The following is a 19771-nucleotide window of genomic DNA, read 5'->3' on the forward strand; positions in this document are numbered from 1 at the left end:
ACATTAGTACTACTGATGTAATGATTATTTGATTCATGAAGATATATGTAAAACGTCTCTTAGGGTGTTTTTCTACCTAAGTGTTGTATAAGGCTTGTCTAAGTTACCTTGGGGTGAATGTGAGAAATAATGATGCTCCAAGCCACTTCAGGGTACGCAGCGAAGAAAAAATATTGTGTATTTTGCAAAAGAACAATCATGTCAACATTATTACAAAACCTAACTTAAAATAGCGCTCGCAAGGCTTCTTTTCGCTTGCACTAGTATATACGGAAGTATCACCTACAGACCTAGTAGTCAAACAAAGTAGAACCTTAACGAAAGTCCCTAAGGTAGATTCTGATATTACGGGTTTCAATTTAATTTAAGCGAGGTGGTAAATTGCTCATGAAAAATGAACTCAACGCGAAGGAGCAAAAGTCGTTTTTGGCATGGAAATGGCTTTATTAGGGGTAGCGTTGTACATTTTGAGTCGAGGCGAGGGTGGTTAGTTCGTTTCCACAGTACCGTTTTGAAGTTAACAATTACCTATATTGTTTTATCTACACCATTAATTACAACAAGCATAAAAATGAACAGTTTTACGTATATTTTATTACAAATTACAATACATTTCTGATATGTGAAAATGTTAATAAAATTACAACATAATCAATTCATTCATTATTACAACAAAATCGATTTTATAATTAAATACATTAAATTTTTGAACATCTTTGAAAAACAAAACAATTTAATTTAATCTCCACTCTAATATCAGTTGAGATTTTTAATCGAAATGAAGTGTTAATTGCTAAGGTTAATTGCAAACAAGTTTTTAAAATCTCACATGTTAGGTACCTACTTGATATTGGACAATATTAGTGTCGACTCTAATAGTTGGACTCTGAATTAAAAGATTTGGAAGTCGGTTAAAAAAATAGAGTAGGTACCTACGGCTGCGTGACATGACATGCGCGACAATAGTTTAGATTTACCGATTTACCGCTAATTGACGTTCAGTTTATCATGTAATTAGACTATTTAGTCTGTATAAAATTAATTTGTTTTGTTGATAAAATACTTACAGCAAAACATTCGTGTGAAATGAGCGATCAAGATATTTCGGAGACGCTACCTCAGATCCACGAGTTCCGTGTCATAGAAACGATGCTGCAATGCCGGTCGTACCTATTATGTGGGTCCTGAACACATCATAGACAGCTTATAATACTTGTGTAGATAAATCCACAAGCTTGGTTTATGGAATACTCTTGTGGAAGTCTCGGTAAGTACGTTATAAAAGATAAGATTCCGCTGAAATTAAAAAAAATCTGAATGAAATGGCAATACTCATCACCGGATAATGGGGGTGATTCTGATCTGATAGCTTACGAGCAGCTCTACCGGTCATCTTCATTCAATCCTCTCTTACTGGGACACCTTGTGTATCGATCATCTCAGTTTACATTGGGCTTTAACCTTTTGAACGCCAAACGGCGCATCCATTTGCCGTGCCACTGACGCCACGGGGGTAAAATTAAGTTTTGTGAATAAATAATGCCAACCTAAAAGTGGGGTGTTTTCAGTAGGTTTTCATCAAAAAACGATCTATGTCAAATGCCGGCTTTGGCGTCGTTGTCACGATTTTGCGTTGACGTCAATTGCCGTCTGTGGCGTTGAAAGGTTAAAAGCCGAATGGCGGACGAGTGTGGGCACTCGGGCGAGGGTCCGGGATGGGGGTCAACGACATCAGCTGGCCCGGGAAATAACACTATAGGTCAGGTTACATTCGCAGGTTGTGCTCTACACTCACTACTGTTTTCGTATATTTCGCCCGTGCACTGAATGAAACTTGCTAAAGGGGTATTTCTGGTTGTATTTTGTAGTTACTGAATTGTATCTAAAATGCACTTGTATAACTACTTACCTATTTACTTCTAAACCCTTATTTGTAGACCAAATTATGAATTGCAATGTCTTACTTTTTAGTTAATTTCAGTTGTTAGTTTTTCTCATTGATATTGCGAAGGTATTTAAATCAACCAGAATGTATCATTTGTATGAAAACATATTGATGGCATCAGTGGCCTATTTTATAAAGCTACAAGTTACAATTTACAAGCGGAAGTTACAATTTACAACCCTATGTGTTAGAACGAGACTTCCTCTTGTAAATTGTAACTTGTAGCTTTATAAAATAGGCCACAGGTTGTAATTCGCTCAGTGTATTACGAGCTCAGGGTACAAACGTGACGTACTGACAATATGTCAAATCTACATAATATTGTATTTAAATGGGAATGTAACTCTGTTTGTCCGTCTGTTTAAACCGCTGAACCGATTTAGATGAAATTGGGTACAGCAGGGATGAAATTTGAATCTCGTTAATTGGCATGACCTGCATAAATGAAAACCTGGTTAATTGACAGAAGATTGCCGGTCCCTTGAGATTTCAATTATCCAGGTTTTATTGTAGTGGGAGGCTCGAGGGAGGACATATGATTTTTTTTTATCAATCATCATCATCATTTCACGGAGACGAAAGTCGCGGGCAGAAGCTAGTTTAATGTATATTTGAATTAAATGTATTGTCCAATTTGCCCATGAACGCAAATCTCGCATATATATTTATTAACTCTATGGATTTCGCCTCCCAGAAAACAATTTCGCTCACAGACGCTTTAACTCCAAACTTTTCCCATTTCTACGAGTCATTATTTGAGTTCCAAAGTTTTGTTTAATGTTTGTCTTTGGTTAACTCCGCTTTAAGTATATTTTCGGAATTAGCTTTATGAGCTCTTCCTTTGCGTAGGCGGGTTGCGAATGTCTTCCTAAAAATAACAATATGCAAAGAATAGTACAGTTAATTTACCTATGTGAATAGAGTTATAGTGTGATACGAAGTTTACAAAATCATCCAGTTTTGATGAAGTGTAGGTATATGGATAAAAAAAAAACACTTGGAGAGACAATTTGGTACTTTGACCTAAGTGACACATGTAGTAGTAGTAGTAAGTAGTAAAACACTTTATTGTACAAAAAAAACAAAACAGGAAAAATAACATTCGTCATTAGTACAAAGGCGAACTTATGTACACATGTTATTTAATTAGGTATGTATTACACTAATTATAGTATAGACTTAAGAATTTATATGGAGAAAAAAATATTTATCAACTTGAAGCGCTACGTCGTAGCATGTATGTACCTAGTATCTAAGTTTTTCCTGGAATGGAGAGAAAATGCTACGTAGAGTAACGACAACTTCATTGTAGTGATGTGATTATCAGTATTAACACTGAATGGAGTTATTTTTTCTAACAATATACCTACCTACATACATTAGTAATTTTCTAAGATTCGTTCGTAGCACTCTGTCGTCTCATGAGTCGTGTTATTTGCAAGTAGGGGGTCATCCATTAATTACGTCACACGAATTTCTAGGTTTTTTGACCCCTCTCCCCCTCCTTGTCACACTTGGTCACATTTGGCAAACCCCTCCCCCCTAGTGTGACGTGACATTTTTTCTACGAAATCGCGGAATCGAATTAAGTAAGTACCTAAGTATTATTAATATTTTATTAAAATATTTTTGACGATATAAATATTAGTAATTTTATAACCCAAAACTGTTTAGGAAAGAACATTAAACGAATAAAAACGATTATCGTTTTAAAAACTTGTTATTTAAATGTACAGAGAATAAAATAATTTAAATAAATTTTCGGTTGCTGATGAAGTTAAAGTGACGTCACAAAGTTTGTGTCTCCCCCCTCCCCCATGTCACAATATGTCACATTTTCTTGACCCCCTCCCTCCCCCTAAACGTGTGATGTAATTAATGGATGACCCCTAGGAAGAAAATCAGTATAAATAAAATGTTGTAGGTAATTATTGTAAATAAATAATAGCAACAATCGTAACGAATTTGTCACATTTATATGCATAGTCGTTTCACCGCAGTTTAGTAATAGCGGCACCCAATTTACATTAGTTTGACGGAGCACCGCAGGGCAGACCTGGCCAAAACTGGCCGACCACCGAGACAGGGGCCGCGGTCCCCCGACCGAGCACCCTAGGTACGAATAATTCAACAGTCTGTGTCACCCTTTTTACAACTCCCCGTGAGTAAGTAGAGTTGAAGAGCCGAGCGACTAGAAATTGTTCTAGAAGCCTATTAAGGCAGGTTGCCAAACTAGTCAAAACAACTACCTACTATTTTTTTCTTGTTATTTAAACTCAATTAAGAATTGAGTGATGAGTGATGATTGATCGAGTATGTTTAGGTGTAAGTTTTAATTTCTAATAGGTTTAGTTGTATATGGTTTATGATGTAATTTGAATTGTATTGAATGGAATTAAGAAATAAAGGGTCTAGCAGGCTAAGCGAACAAGAAGAGCCCCCAACGACGGATTTGGTCATTCTTTCAGGTGGTGTACTGGCAGGTCCTAAGAACTCTCTATGCTTAATATCAGTCCTCGATCTTCTTTTGTTTTCGAGTTATTCAGGATAATGTAAAATCATCAGTGTATCATTGAAAGTGTCATATTTTGTAAACCGTTCAAGTTAGATTAACCAAACAAAATTATATTTGACAACAATAAAATAGACTACAAAATGAATATGTTTAACCTGCATCATGTCCTTATACTTCATTAAAAAAAAAACATTATATTTTTCTTCTCATTATTTTTTATACTATTCGCGGAGGTACACCTACAAAAAAAATATGCATGAGTAGCCACTAATACCCACTATATACACATATAAAAATATTTGCATAAATCTTCGTGCGTCATGTCAAAAAAAAAAACATTATCGAACAAGGATCTCGGAAACGGCTCTAACGATTTCGATGAAATTTGCTATATGGGTGTTTTCGGGGGCGATAAATTGATTTAGCTAGGTCTTATCTCTGGGAAAACGCGCATTTTTGAGTTTTTTTATGTTTAGAGCCGTTTCCGAGATCCTTGTTCGATAATGTTTTTTTTTTGACATGACGCACGAAGATTTATGCAAATATTTTTATATGTGTATATAGTGGGTATTACTGGCTACTCATGCATATTTTTTTTGTAGGTGTACCTCCGCGAATAGTATAAAAAATAATGAGAAGAAAAATAAAATGTTTTTTTTTTTTAATGAAGTATAAGGACATGATGCAGGTTAAACATATTCATTTTGTAGTCTATTTTATTGTTGTCAAATATAATTTTGTTTGGTTAATCTAACTTGAACGGTTAACAAAATATGACACTTTCAATGATACACTGATGATTTTACATTATCCTGAATAACTCGAAAACAAAAGAAGATCGAGGACTGATATTAAGCATAGAGAGTTCTTAGGACCTGCCCGTACACCACCTGAAAGAATGACCAAATCCGTCGTTGGGGGCACTTCTTGTTCGCTTAGCCTGCTAGACCCTTTGTTTACTATGTAAGATTTAAAAAAAAGAAAAAAATATAAGAATTGTTGATAATGATAATTTATTATTATCAGGGGTCGGACAAAAAGTGCGGATGACGTAAAAATGACGTAATCTTGCACACAGGATGATGTTTCAGTTTGTATTTAAACTTCCGTGTGACATGTAGTAACAAAGTAGTATTAATGAAGTAACAAAATAATCGTAAATAAATCCATGGAATTAATAATACAGGTGGTAGGGTGATGTAGTGAATAAAATAAATTTCACGAATAAATGTCTTTTAATATTGCTTACCTTCGTTGGTATATCTTGATTACAGCAAGAGCAGTATACGTGTTTGTCACGTACCTCAAAAAAAGGAAAATTGCCACAATATTCGAGTAAGGATGACATTTTAGAGCGTTTTCTTATACATTAGTAAATATAAATTTTAGCTAAATATAATCGTGAAGATACAATAGCTAAACAATAACGAAGTCAATTTATTGTTCATCTGATTGACAATGTGTCAGTCAAAAACGTACTTACTCATTTCAAGTGGCGATATCGTTTAATAAAGAGGTTGATAAATGATAAGTGATAATTGTTTATGAAAATCAAAAATACTATTTGAAATCATCCTATAAGTGGTTTGACGTCATCCGCACTTTTTGTACGACCCCTGATTATTATTAACCAACTTTAAATCTTCCAAATAATAACCCAGAAAACTCGTTGAAAAAACGACAAGTGAAGTGATACATGAAATTCATAGTGACCGTATTTTAAAATAATTTACGTTTTTCTGTGTATATTTGTAATTATAAAGTTATAAAACAAAATAGCCTATTGATTCAACCACATTACATTATTCCTAGATGTTTAACGGCCCGGGTCCAGGCCGTGGCAACCCACAATTCGTTTTCTATGACAGAAGACCGGTGACCGCGTGATGCTTTCTATAGGAAACGAAGTGTCGGATGTCTCGGTCCGGACCCGGGCCGTTCTAACGTGAATCATCCTTAATATGTACATTCTTCTCTTTCTAGAATACACATTTCCAGAGCAGTACGGATATGATGGTCGTATTTGTCTACGTGACAGCGTGATAAAACGGTGTCCGTCTCTTTCTATCCCGCAGAGTTAAAAAGTGACAGTTGTTTTATCACGTGGATAAATGTGGATAAAGCGATCCATAATAAGGGACCAGGTAGAGGTAGGAATGACAAGTTGGTGTGTCAGTGTCTCAATCGGTAAGTGAATTTGCAGAAAAGCAGTACATTAAAACTATACACGCGAATATCCGTTCAAATGTAAGTATGTACAGTGGCGTTCAAAAGTGCATGGATAGATATCGACCGTAATGCCTTAATATTACGGTTGAAATATGTCCATGCACTTTTGAACGCCAGTGTACCTCTCTATGGCACTACATTATACGGGCCGTGCGCCCAGCATGTGCCGGCACACGACACGGGCACCAAGCATGGAGAAGTGTTTCACTGCTTGTAAACACAATTTTTATGACACTAGTATAAAACTACACAGATTCATTACTTCCGATGACACTGGAATCATTCCGATTTTCGTCATCTTTTTGATATTTTACAGGCAATATTGTAAATTCTGCAATTTTTATATTAAAGGAAAAAATTGAAAAAATTACGCTTCTACGGAAGCCTTCTATTTCTACTGAGCTACGGAAGCCTACCAGATATCAGTTGGTTATGTGATAATGGCTTCAAACTGGGTCCCACAGGATAGATCTCGGGACAGGGGAAGACCAAAACGGAGATGGCGGGACGACCTTGACACATTTTGTAAAGAGTGACGGTATAGTGTGCATCGGATAGGACCACATGGCTGGAAAGAGGGGAGGCCTTTGCCCAGCAGTGAGACACTCCTATAGGCTAAGAAAAAAGATAACGGAGACCAGACTTGGTGATAAAAAACAAAACAAATAAACCAGAAATTTGGTTTTAAAAGTCGGCCGTCGGCCATGAAAGCTTGTATCAAAGAGGAAATGTGTCTGGGATATAAACACGGAGTTTAGACTTTTACAGTAAACGCAGTGACGGATTTAGACATTTGCCGCCCGTAGGCTATGCCGATTTTGCCGCCCCTATCCGCCTCGCTTATAGGTTTTTTAAAGTACTTTCCTGTCAGAGGCGTTTAATTTTATAGTACAACACACCATAGCCATATTAAAATGCATATAAGGTGACGTCACAAATGTCACATTCTAGATATAGATTTATATGGGCCGTTTTTGTCACTCAATGACGATGCAATCTCTTTATATTTGCCTGGCGTTCTCGCGCGCGAGTCCATACCTGAAGTCGCGCTAGATGTATAGAGTCGCGCGTGAGAACGCAATTCATTCATGCTAGCAGGTCTGATCTGATCGGTGACCGGTGGATACCGCTGGGTTTTAGCCATTGAGAATCAAGGTGAGGCATTGGCAGTCAGGCTGGATATAGCTAAGGAGTTCGGTCGGGTCTGGCATTGAGTCTGCTCGAAAGACAAAGCTAGCGATCCATATGCTATACAAATGGATCGCTACTATCGCTAGCTTTTTATCCGGCAGACGCATATGAGCCGTATAGTAGACGGAAGCTGCTCTGATAGCGTGGACATTACCGCTGGCGTTCTACTAGGTTCTGTGCCATCATGCTATACAAATGGATCGCTAGCTTTTTATCCGGCAGACGCATATGAGCCGTATAGTAGACGGAAGCTGCTCCGATAGCGTGGACATTACCGCTGGCGTTCTACTAGGTTCTGTGCCATCATTCAATAATATGGTCAGATGGGTCACAATAAAATGTAGTTAGTTAAACGAAAACGCGATCGTAGCGAGCGCGAAATTTTTTCGAGAAAATAGTAGGTAGGTAAATTTTTAGGGTTCCGTACCTACTTCAAAAGGAAAAAAACGGAACCCATAATACCACGAAGATACAAGAATCGACGACCATCCCAAATTTACAATGTAGTCAGATGGGTCACAAATAATGTAGGTACTTAAATGAAAAGGCGAGCGTAGCGAGCGCGAAATTTTTTTGAGAAAATGGTAGGTAGGTACATTGACATGACAGAGGGCGACAAAATCGACAAATTATGCTTGTTATTTAAATTTTACAAATTAATTCTGGTCTACCCTATCTGAACAGCACATAAAATATTTTTTTGACCCAAATTTGCCGCCCCCTAAAATCTGCCGCCCTAGGCTTCAGCCTACTCAGCCTAGTGGTAAATCCGGCACTGAGTAAACGAGTAAATTGCTGTGTACTTACCTACTTACTCTACTCGTACCTACCTAAGTTTAATTTGCAATTGTGCATGGTGACTTTATTCTTTAATCCGCTAGCTAGATCATTAGGTAGGACAGATCAGATTAATAAAATACGTGTTTGTCTATTGCTTTCATTATACGTTAAACTCATACTACTTTCTTAAATGTGGGAAAATACCCATTTTCTGCTTTCCACAAACCTTTCAAACCGTTGACAACTGTTTATTGTATCAGATCAGTGTTAGAGTGTTTGGTTCGTGTCGTGAAGTCCGCACGGCACAACAACAAGCTTATCAACCGAGAACACGAGTTGGCACGTCGCCAAGAGATTTTGGCCGGAAGACGGTAAGCGAAAAACTGCCAAAACAACCTTTATCGATTGTGTTACTGGGGCGTATTGTGGAAAAAATATCGTTTGTTAAAAAGGGCATAATTGAATAAATCCTTTTATTGTCTAAATAAAAAAAAACATCAATAATTGTAAAGTACTAATACATTATGTTAATCGAAGTCGTAGTAATACCTAAATGTAATTTGTGCAATACAAAACCAGTTCCAAATACTTAATCCGTCTCCACAAAATCTTGTCCCCTCGTTAACGGCACGCGCACACTTAGGTATAATTAGTAATGGGTCTCCTGTCTCGCTCGCACAGATTTATAGGTCAGCAGTCTGACTACAAGAAGCGAGAATGGACATCATTTTCAGCAACATTAAAATAAATAGGAAAAAATATTCCGTGAAATGTTTGCATAATTTTACATGTATGGGCTTTAGGATACGTACTCGTATACATAGTTCATAGCTAATTTATAGGTAGGTTTTTTTTTCAATTTTGCAAAATAGATACATACCCGAGAACGCGAAAAAGCACAGACTGTCCCATAGACATGAGCGGCATCACATCAGCTGGAAAGTATGAAACAGCCACACGCCATTGGTCCCATAATATAAAGTTGTTCAGAATTACCAAAAAGTCATTACGCAGAGTATGGAGTACAGCTGGTGGTTAAATTTTAAAATTTCACCCTGTATAGGTAGGTATCTTTTACGTTTTAATGAACTCTTTCACGCCGTCGACATTCAATACATTTAACTCCAAAGCTCCCACGCATGACCTAAATTCGCAAAATAAAAAGTCAATCATGAAAAATAAAAAATAACCGGTTGCGCCTCCCGTACTATATCGGAAAGGGTGACAACCCTCAACATTAGCATTTTTAAACTGGGCCCACTCCAATTTCCACCACACTAAAATCCCTACCATCCAGCCCTATAATAAAGCTTAACTAAGAGGGTTAAAGAACAGATTTGCACAGTGGTTTGTTAAGCGATAGTAAATATAAATTGGTATTCTATCCCTCGGAAAAAATAATAAAATAGGGTTGCTTGACTGACCATTTTGACGTGCAAGATTTATTTAGGTCATTTCGAACATGAATTTTGACAGATCGTGTCAGATAACGCTGGCATTGTATTTTAAAAGTACTTTTGTTTGTTTCCCCTTTTTACGTCAGAATAGGGATAATGTTAATGTATTTATTCTGGAATGGGTAATATTGTATACGTAAATAGTTTGATGATTGTGAATTAAAATGTATTTTGTATTGAGCAATATTTAAGTTGGTTGGTTGATATTTATGATAGCACTTTATGTTTATGGTATGTGCATGAGGAAGGATTTAAAGCTACGACATCAGTACAACATCCAGTTTGACCCGAAGCATATCTGAACCACTCTGCTACATTTATCAGCACTGGCCGATGACGCAAAATAGCGATAACAAGTCAACCCTTCGAAGTAAGATCATCATCATATTCCTCGCGTTGTCCCGGCATTTTTGCCACGGCTCATGGGAGGTCCGCTTCGAAGTAAGATAAATAATTAAATATAAATATCACATATATATGGTGGGGCAGAACACACGAGTATTAGCGTGGTAACTAATATATACTGAATTATTACAATCGTCAAGCAAAGTGACATTATGTCATGCCAAACTAAATATTAAACTATGCATTAATGTTTAATACTGCCACGCTGGTCTAAATAAGTTTAATAAATTAAGTCTATTATTTATTGTCCCGTGCCAATAATTATAGACGCACAGAACATCTGCAGCACTTCGCAACAATATATTTATACACATTATAATTCCAATTCAATTTCAATTCTCAATAGATTGTTTCATTCAAATATGAGCATAAATTATAAAACTACATATTAGGTAGTCGTACTGTTAATTATTTACATCTATGCAGATAATGAAATAAAATAACGCCTACGATGCACTATGATTATGAACATGACAAAACCTGCATTCAATGAATCTTTGGAATATATTGAATTGTTTTGATCTATAAATTTAACAATTAAATTTGCATTATCGAGCCATTTGTTCTAAATATACCTGTATCTGTGTGCATTACTGCAGTTTTGGCAAGCACCACTTCCTCATGTCTCGCGGGAGAGCAAAGCAAATATCTACTTAAAAATAGCCAAGGAAAATGAAACCTTACGCTGTTGGTTTAAAAACCATAATGTAACGAACATACAGACACTGACATTTCATGTAATACATGCGAATGTTTCGAGACAGGAATAAAGCGGTCCAGTCCACAAATCGGTCAGACTCTCACTGATTTTAGATTTGTTCGGACGTGCCAATTTCACCTGAAAGTTAGCAACCACCGTAGTAATGAATAGCAAGAAAAAGAATAAAAACCGTCAAAACAAACCACCTAATCCAATCCCCCCGCAGAAACAAGAGTTGAGTGAACCATCTAGTCCATCTGATGTGACAAATACTGAAATTGAGAGTGTTGTCGAAGAACGTGTGCCTAATATTGTAAGTGAGAATGCGTCTGAAGTAAAAGAAACTGAAGAAACTCCTAAGAAGCCTAAGCGAAACAGAGGTAAAAAGAAAATAGATGATGACAAAAGTGTTAAAGAAGACGACGTTAAAAGTGAAGAGCTCGGAGAAATAGAAATACAACCTGTTAAAGAGTCGTTAGATGAATCCAATATAGCTCCAACTGCGCGTAAAAAGAAAAATAAAAATAAAAAGGGACAGGGATCCACCCAAGGAGAAAAAGTAGAAGAAATTAAACTTGATAACGATGCTCAAATTAATGAGAGTATTATTCAGACGGAGAGTCAAGAGCAACCATTAATTGTAAAGGACGAACCAGTAGAGCAAGAAATTAAGTCAGCGAAGAAAAAGAATAAAAAGAAGAAAAACCGCAATGACTCTGAAAGATCCGATAAAGCAGAAGAAGTATCTTGTACGTCTGCATTCCAGAAGTTACTGTCTGACAGTGCAAAAGTTGAAGCTACTGCGCTACCTCCTACAGATGACAGCAGTGTTTCAGAAGCTACGATCAAGGAAGTAGAAATATCACCACAGGTTTCTATACCGTTTGATAGTATTTTAAAAGAAACACCGCATAAAGATGAAGGTAACAAAAACAAGAAAAAGAGCAAAAACGATAAAAAACCACTCACAGTTATTGATGTACCGAACACTTCGGAAGAAATAAAGTCTCATGACATAGTATCAGCCCAAAATGTTGACATTTCAAGTAAAGTCTCTGAGACTACTAGTGAACTAAATGTAAAAGAAGCCCCAGAAAATCAAGTAAGTGACGAAACAATACCGTCTTGTTCTACAGCAGGCGAAATAAGTTTAAAAAATAAAGCAAAAATTGCAAAGCCGGTGGGAAAAAAGAAGCAAGAAAAAGGTAATGAGATTAATGAAAAAAATATAGTTGAAGAAGCGGAAGTTACTCAAATGGAACCTAAAGAAGAAACTAAAATAACCGATGTTTTACCAACAGAAGATTTAGATGATGTAATACTTGTGCCGCTAACGGATATCACACCAGATTGGCAAGAAGAAGTGAAAATAGAAGAAGGCAATGGACCAGTCATCGGCTGTGAAGATAAAAATGACACAATAGATCTTGAACAATTATGTCTAAACCACGAGAGTAATACAAACAGGAAAAACTCTCCAAAACCTACAAGAATAACAGAAACAATAAGACCTTCTGATGTTAAATCTGAATCTGCAATAAGTAGCACCTCTACAGAAACGGCAGTACAAACACCTGCCGTAAATCCCGACTTAAAAGTAGATAATACTCCAGAAGAAACGGTGAGCTCTCAAGAAAATAAATCGAAAAGTATTGAAGTCAAGAACCAAAATAAAAAAAAGGATAAAAGGAAGAAATCTCCTAGACCTACAACACATAATGAAAGGGCGTCAGAAATCGGTATCACAACTGCAATGCCTAAATCTGATGAAGTTATGGTAAATATAAGTAGTAAATTGCTCGAACAGACAGACGTTTTATTTAAAGAGAAACAGGATGATAGCTACTCTGAACTTAAGGTGCCACCATTAGAATCTGGAAAGATAAAGGTTTCTGATAACGACAAAAAGAAATCTACAAAAATATCAAGTAAAGATGAGAATGCGACGAGTTCTGCAATAAAGGAAGATATTGTAGAATCTGAATTAACTCCAGTCTGCGGGCTAATGTTACCAGCAGAAACCAGCCTTGACACAGTTAGGATACAAACTGAAGACTTGCCCGAAATGCATTCAGAAGTCCAAGATGAAAAAAAGGCGACTGAGAAAAATGAAATGGAACGCGTTCATACTCCTGATAACTTAAAGCATCAGAAAAGAAAGAAGTCACCAAAACCTATTGACCTTAGCGTTGCAACGGGCTCCAAAAGTTCTCAAAAATCAAAGCAAAATACTTTGAATATCGATGATATCATAATTATTCAAGCAGAGGTTGTAAGTGAAGAAATGGCTCAAAAAGGTGACTCGTTTATTGCAAGTGAAGAAAGCACTGATAAAAAGGACACTATTAAAGCAGATGTTAAACATGGATGTGCAAAGTCTAAAAATGGGAAAAAATCTCCTAAACCTCCTCAACAGGGTTTCACACAAGAAATGAAATGTAGTTCTGAGAAAGACTGCGTTTTAGAAACTCAGGGAGAAGTACAAATGCCCGTAACTCCTATGCCACAAGATATGAAGTTATTACCAGAAACAGGATTATTACCAGCTGTTGAGCTAGATACACCAAAAAGCGATTCATTTCCTTCACCTTATGAAGTTACACCTGATTTTATAGAACATCCAAGATGCTCAAGTGAGCAACTTGACAGTAACAACAATATGGTCATTCAAGAAATTCAAAATCCTGATGGGAATTTAAGTGTACCTGTAATAGTACCCGAAACTCCGTTTATACAAAGTACTAATATCAACAGTCCAGAACTGGTACCAAGTGGAATTAGATTGATAGGTATGGAAACGGACACTAAACCCCTCGAAGAAAAAACTGACCTTAAATCCAAAGTCTTGGAAGTAAATCAAGATATGGAGGAATTAAGAATGTCTATTGAAAGGTCTTTAGCGGAATTGACGTCATTAGAAAAAAGTGACAAGGATGTTGAAAAAAATATGGAAAATCAAAATAAACAAAACGATGAAAAGACTAAAAGTTTGGATCTCATACATGAAACAGTTGAAATTGAAAATCGGCCTGTTTCTGACTCAATTTTAGATACACTTGCGGTAAACAAAGAAGATTGTAAACATGCTGAAGCAGAAGTAACCACAAGTAAACAACCTGTTTGTCCTGCAAGGAAGGATCCGAAAGGAAAAGGAAAATCTAAGAAGAAAGGTAAACAAGAATCGATGGTACAAAGCACATCAGCACAGTCGTCATCCACGAATACGACAGGTACTGAAAAGTCATCACAGCCTGAAAACAAAAACGAAGAAGCTAATAAATCAGAACAATCATCTAGTAATACACAAGGAAAAGAAAAGCAACAGGCCAGTGAAACCAAAGGTAATAAGGATGACGATTTAATGGCGAGTGAAAATATTGGGAAAAGTAATCAAACTGAATTCCATCCTATTGAAAATTTTGAAGATGCAATGACATCCAGTGTCAGTGTTGACGATGTAAATAAAACGTTTGAAATTATTGCCAACGAAGCTAATTCCAGATTGAATGAAACTCAAAATAATCCAGAGATTAATGTCACAGCGCCAGAAGAAGACGATAAAAAAAGTAAACAAGAAAAACAAAATCCTATTTCGCCGCCAAAAAACTTGTTAGGCCACCCCGACATTCCTGTGCCATCGAGTAGAATCGACTATAAAAAAGAAAAGAATAAAACGCCTAATAGCAGACAAGCTAAAGTTAAAATAAAAGACGCGAATCAAGTAGAAATAGAAATTCCAGAGAAATCTAAAGATTCTCAGGCGGAGATTAAAAGCAAAGTTTTGAACTTTAAAAAACCCGATGAATCAATATGTGTTACTAATCAAAATGAAGATTACATTTATAAGTATAGTTTTCGAAAAGTGTTTCTGCAATGCGCGTGTCATGTCTGCAAAAAGGATTTGAAAGCGACTAGAGTCCCTTGTAGCTATTGCAATTTGATTTTCTACTGCAACCAGAAACATAAAGACGAAGATTACTCTCAGCACCAAGCATTGTGCTTTGCCGTTTCGACAATAGTTCATTTGAAAGGTAACTATTTTATTATGTGTGACAGAATGTTGTTTAATGTTTAGAAACAAATTTCCAAGGATTTTCTTCCATTTATAGATCAAAAATTTATATATGCCGACTCGCGCAACGTAACTGGTCACAACTACCGTCTCCTGCGCATGCAGATGATCGTGTCCTGCGAGAAGGTGCTTAAACGCAGGCTAGCACCGTGGGAGCAGGAAGCCCTGTTGTATCCCAGGATGTGTGCACTCCCTAGCTGCAGAGAGTGGAGACAAGGAAAATTGATGGATTGTGAGGAGTGTGGGCAGGTAAGATAAAACAAACTACAAAATGTAAGCTTCCAAAGGTTTATTTCCTAATTCTAATACATAGTTGAGACACTTGCCAACTAGGATGTTAATAGAAAATATTAATTTTTATTCTGGAGTTATGAAAGCATTGTATTTACCCACCTATATCAATGTATAAATAATATCTAAAGTTTAGAGACCCTTTATTTATTACGTTTTATGTCATTTTTTCAACGATTTTAACAAGTCTACATAAGTGTCGGTTTCGGCCAAAACTAGAACCAAAGCTGAACCTACGGTTTCGGTTTCGCCAATAAACGGTCGAACACTAATCTAAACACAATGTGTTATTTCTTAAAAATCCAAGTACGTGATGGTCACACTAACAATAATGATGCCAATTAAATTTTAGCCATATATACTACCTCAACAAATACGAACAAAGTGCTAACCTTCAACATATAGACTGCCTTCTTAAATTACTTACCAATTGTGTTACGTTACGTAGTCTAAAGTGTTGTTTTAGTTGTTTACATACATTGTTATACCGCAACACAGTGCACAAAGATTAATGATTATAACGTCCTTAATAAAATCAAGTAATGGTAAAAATCTCTCCAGATATCGTATTGCTCGGAAGATCCAGACCACCTCCCAAAGAGCCACTCCCGTTGGTGTAGGTCATATAATCTCTATCGTGGTCTGGTAAAGCACCAGCAAACGAAAGGCCGCCTGGAGCCAAAACTGCCTACACGTGTACTGGAGCTGAGTCCTCTGCCGGAGAACATCAATGAAGTGTTGGCAGCGATGTATGAACAGAAGATTGGTGAGGAAAATATACAAAACATTATGGGACAATAGCTTAAATCGTAAAAAAAATTGATTTGGTGATTAAAATATCACCGGTATACTTTAAACCTCATAAAAACAGGATATATTCACATTCTAAAAAATCTAGTTGTCAAGTTTAAAAAAGAAGTGGGCGAAAACCGACTTGCAAGGTGTAAATCATCCAGTCCATTACCTTAGTTGTCAAATTTTCTAATTGGTGGCGGCATACGGTCATTTCAACATTCCTTAATTTAAAAAATTAACTCATATTAGGTAAATAAATAACTTCTTTGTTCTCTGTTCGTAGGCGCCTTTCGCTACATAGCGGGAAATTCAGCTACGCTCGTAGCGCGTAAATCGCGACGGCAGTGAATATGTTAAATTTTACTTTTAACTTTGCAGACATGAGCGACATAGAGTATGCTGCGCTAACGCAGCTTGCGACCGCGCCGCTCACCGCTCTATTTTGTCTGCAGCACAGGCCCAACGCCGCTGCTGGAATCACTAAGGTTTTACAAGATTTCTATACTTTTCATCATCTCCTTATGGCATTCCTACAGCCGGCTATTTCAAGCTGGCTCTAATCTAAGTTCTTAATTGTAAGTTGAAATTATATGAGTATGTGGATTTCAAAAACATTAAATCTTTGTTAATTAAATAAACATTTAGTATAGAACCCTACCAGGAGATGCTTTATGTGCCACTCTAATTAGCACAATTAAACATATCCGATTATAAAAAAAAAATATCTATGGCAGAAATCGCAGATCACACATTACTAGGTCGCATAATTCTTTATTTCCTTCAAATGGAGTTCAGAGGTTTGCGACTTTAACCGACGACACAGGTAAGTAAATATATTTTTCAAGATTTAAGTGCGATTTGTCTAACACGAACTCTTGCATCAAAAATGTTTTGTTTTTCTTTAGAAAATATTGACTCTCCACATTGTGGGTGCTGAGCTTCAATTCGAAGCCGACGTGCTTAACAAGTGGGAAGTATTCCTGCTACACCTCCTGCCTAACGTCGAGGAAATTAAGGTTGTGCTGGTGGGCCCAGACCTTAACCCCTCCAACTTACCACTGGACCTGCTTGGAAAGATCAGGTTAGTTGAAATATTAGGGGGTACGGTAGTATTTGCTGCTTCTCGTGGAGGAACTAAGGGAGGTGTAGGTTAGGTTAGGGAGCGGACTCGAACCATACGGACAGGATAGCGGGCCAGAACCTCAAGCTTTCCTTCAACTTGCTATTAGTTCTGCTTGGGAAGATCGGAAGATATGACGTACAAGCGGGAAATGTTAAAAAATTTATACGCCTGACTCCCTAGTCGATGATGAGGTTGAGGCTGGTAGGCCCGAACATCGACCTATCTAACCTGCAGAATTTTACTTTATTTTTAACATTAAATTATGATTACTATATGAATAGAGAAGCCATACCAAACAATGACATTGTAGCAATCGCAACCTGTACCACGCGACCAAAACGTCGTAAGCGCCGTAAAATTCATGGTTTACGCGTTAAGGTCGCAAGATTCACGCTCCGCTTCTATGGTAAAACAACTGCTTCTCGTTTCTGCAACACAACAACTCATGGCGCAAAATACTGATTCTCTGTGTCGGTTCTATACAAATAGTTCAATGATTTTTAATTGTTTTGCAGATACTGCGAAAACTGCCAAAGGAATAAACGCCGAGTAGTATTCGGCTTCCAAGACAAACGAACATACCACGAGTTCTGGGCTAGCGAGGACTTCACGGTGCCTGACTTGGGTAACGACAAACTCTTAATTACTTACTCTACGACTTTTCCATTATTTTAAGAATACATAGATATCTATCTTCCTGAATTTTACCAATTACATTTTACTGATTTTTATTAAATCGTGATAGGGGTCATCCATTAATTACATCACACGTTTAGGGGGAGGGAGGGGGTCAAGAAAATGTGACATATTGTGACATGGGGGAGGGGGGAGACACAAACTTTGTGACGTCACTTTAACTTCATCAGTAACCGAAAATTTATTTATTTTATTCGCTGTACATTTATTTAAATAACAAGTTTTTAAAACGATAATCGTTTTTATTCGTTTAATTTTCTTTCCTAAGCAGTTTTGGGTTATAAAATTACTAATATTTGTATCGTCAAAAATATTTTGATAAAATGTTAATAATACTTAGGTACTTACTTAATTCGATTTGGCGATTTCGTAGAAAAAATGTGACGTCACACTAGGGGGGGAGGGGTTTGCCAAATGTGACCAAGTGTGACAAGGAGGGGGGGAGGGGTCAAAAAACCTAGAAATTCGTGTGACGTAATTAATGGATGACCCCATACGGCCTCGATTGTCCCTGTCCCCGTATGTACTCGTATTGTGCTAACCCGAATGAACCTACAATCCCCAAACGTCCAATTACTGCACGTCTAATATATTTCCATGACTTTTTTTACAATTTGTTGGCGAATTCGTGTCAAAGAAACAACGTCAACACAGATTCGACCGATGTAGAAACATGATAAAAACTAACACCTCTCTTCGGAATCGACCTTATCCTAATCCTCCTCCTATATTTTAATTTGATGTCTTTATTCTGCACTAAATACCTGTACTTACATGATTAATTTTTTCAGTCTGCGCCTTCAACCCAAGCATCCAACGTTCTTCCGCATACAACGGGAAGGACACCTGGCCTGCTACCATCAATTGCATCCTTAAGCTCAAATCTCCTTTAGCTATCACCTCCTACACCCTCTCAGAGTTGACCAGCGATCTCCTCAGGGTCCAGGAGTGCGCTACAGTGCGCTACAATGTTCTGTGCGCACCAAGAAATAATTGTTTTGCTAGCGTACGCCCTGATAGGAACTTCATCTCAGATGATGAAGCTCCTCTGTTGTTTAAGAATCATTGTGTTACCGTTGTATGTGGTGTTTAGTGTGTTTTTAATCAATAAAGTTGTTTGCGATTTTGTGAGATTTTTATTTAATGTTCGTTTGTAATTTTCTGAGATCTTTATTTAAACAAAACTCATCAAGGGTTGTTATTTCCACGCCTAAATATTTAGTAATAAGCAAGGGTTATGACGGCTTGGGCCAAAGTTAAAAGCCACTTAGCGATTTCCTCAAAATCCAGAATTGTAGTAAAAAGTTCTGCGCATCCCCTAAAATAATATTAGAATGAACTCCATGACTGAAGCTCCTATGTTGTTTAAGACTCATTATGTTTTACCTTTGTATGTTGTAGTTTAATTTTTTATTATTAATAAAGTTGTTTTTGGTTTTATGTGAGTTTCACTAAAGACACTTCGGGCATGTGACTTAGGGGCGCTCAAACCTTCTTTTGATCACATAGAAAGGCGACTTGCTGGCCGGAGGTAGAAGAAACATAAACAAAACTACTTAAACGTCAGTGACA

At 37.0% G+C, this 19771-nt stretch overlaps 1 protein-coding gene across 1 annotated transcript; it reads left to right on the plus strand.

Moving 5' to 3' along the window:
- The first annotated feature begins 11257 nt into the window (after nucleotides 1–11257).
- LOC134676884 (uncharacterized) lies at nucleotides 11258–19325 on the plus strand. Its single transcript, XM_063535270.1, has 7 exons — nucleotides 11258–15253; nucleotides 15332–15543; nucleotides 16147–16351; nucleotides 16759–16865; nucleotides 17286–17461; nucleotides 18019–18128; nucleotides 18991–19325. Exons 1-7 carry the CDS (start codon nucleotides 11386–11388, stop codon nucleotides 19290–19292), a joined length of 4980 nt encoding a protein of 1659 aa, XP_063391340.1. The 5' UTR covers nucleotides 11258–11385; the 3' UTR covers nucleotides 19293–19325.
- The last annotated feature ends 446 nt before the right edge of the window (nucleotides 19326–19771 follow it).

Source organism: Cydia fagiglandana, chromosome 2 (assembly GCF_963556715.1).
Source record: "Cydia fagiglandana chromosome 2, ilCydFagi1.1, whole genome shotgun sequence".
In the NCBI taxonomy this organism is placed as follows: Eukaryota; Metazoa; Arthropoda; class Insecta; order Lepidoptera; family Tortricidae; genus Cydia; species Cydia fagiglandana.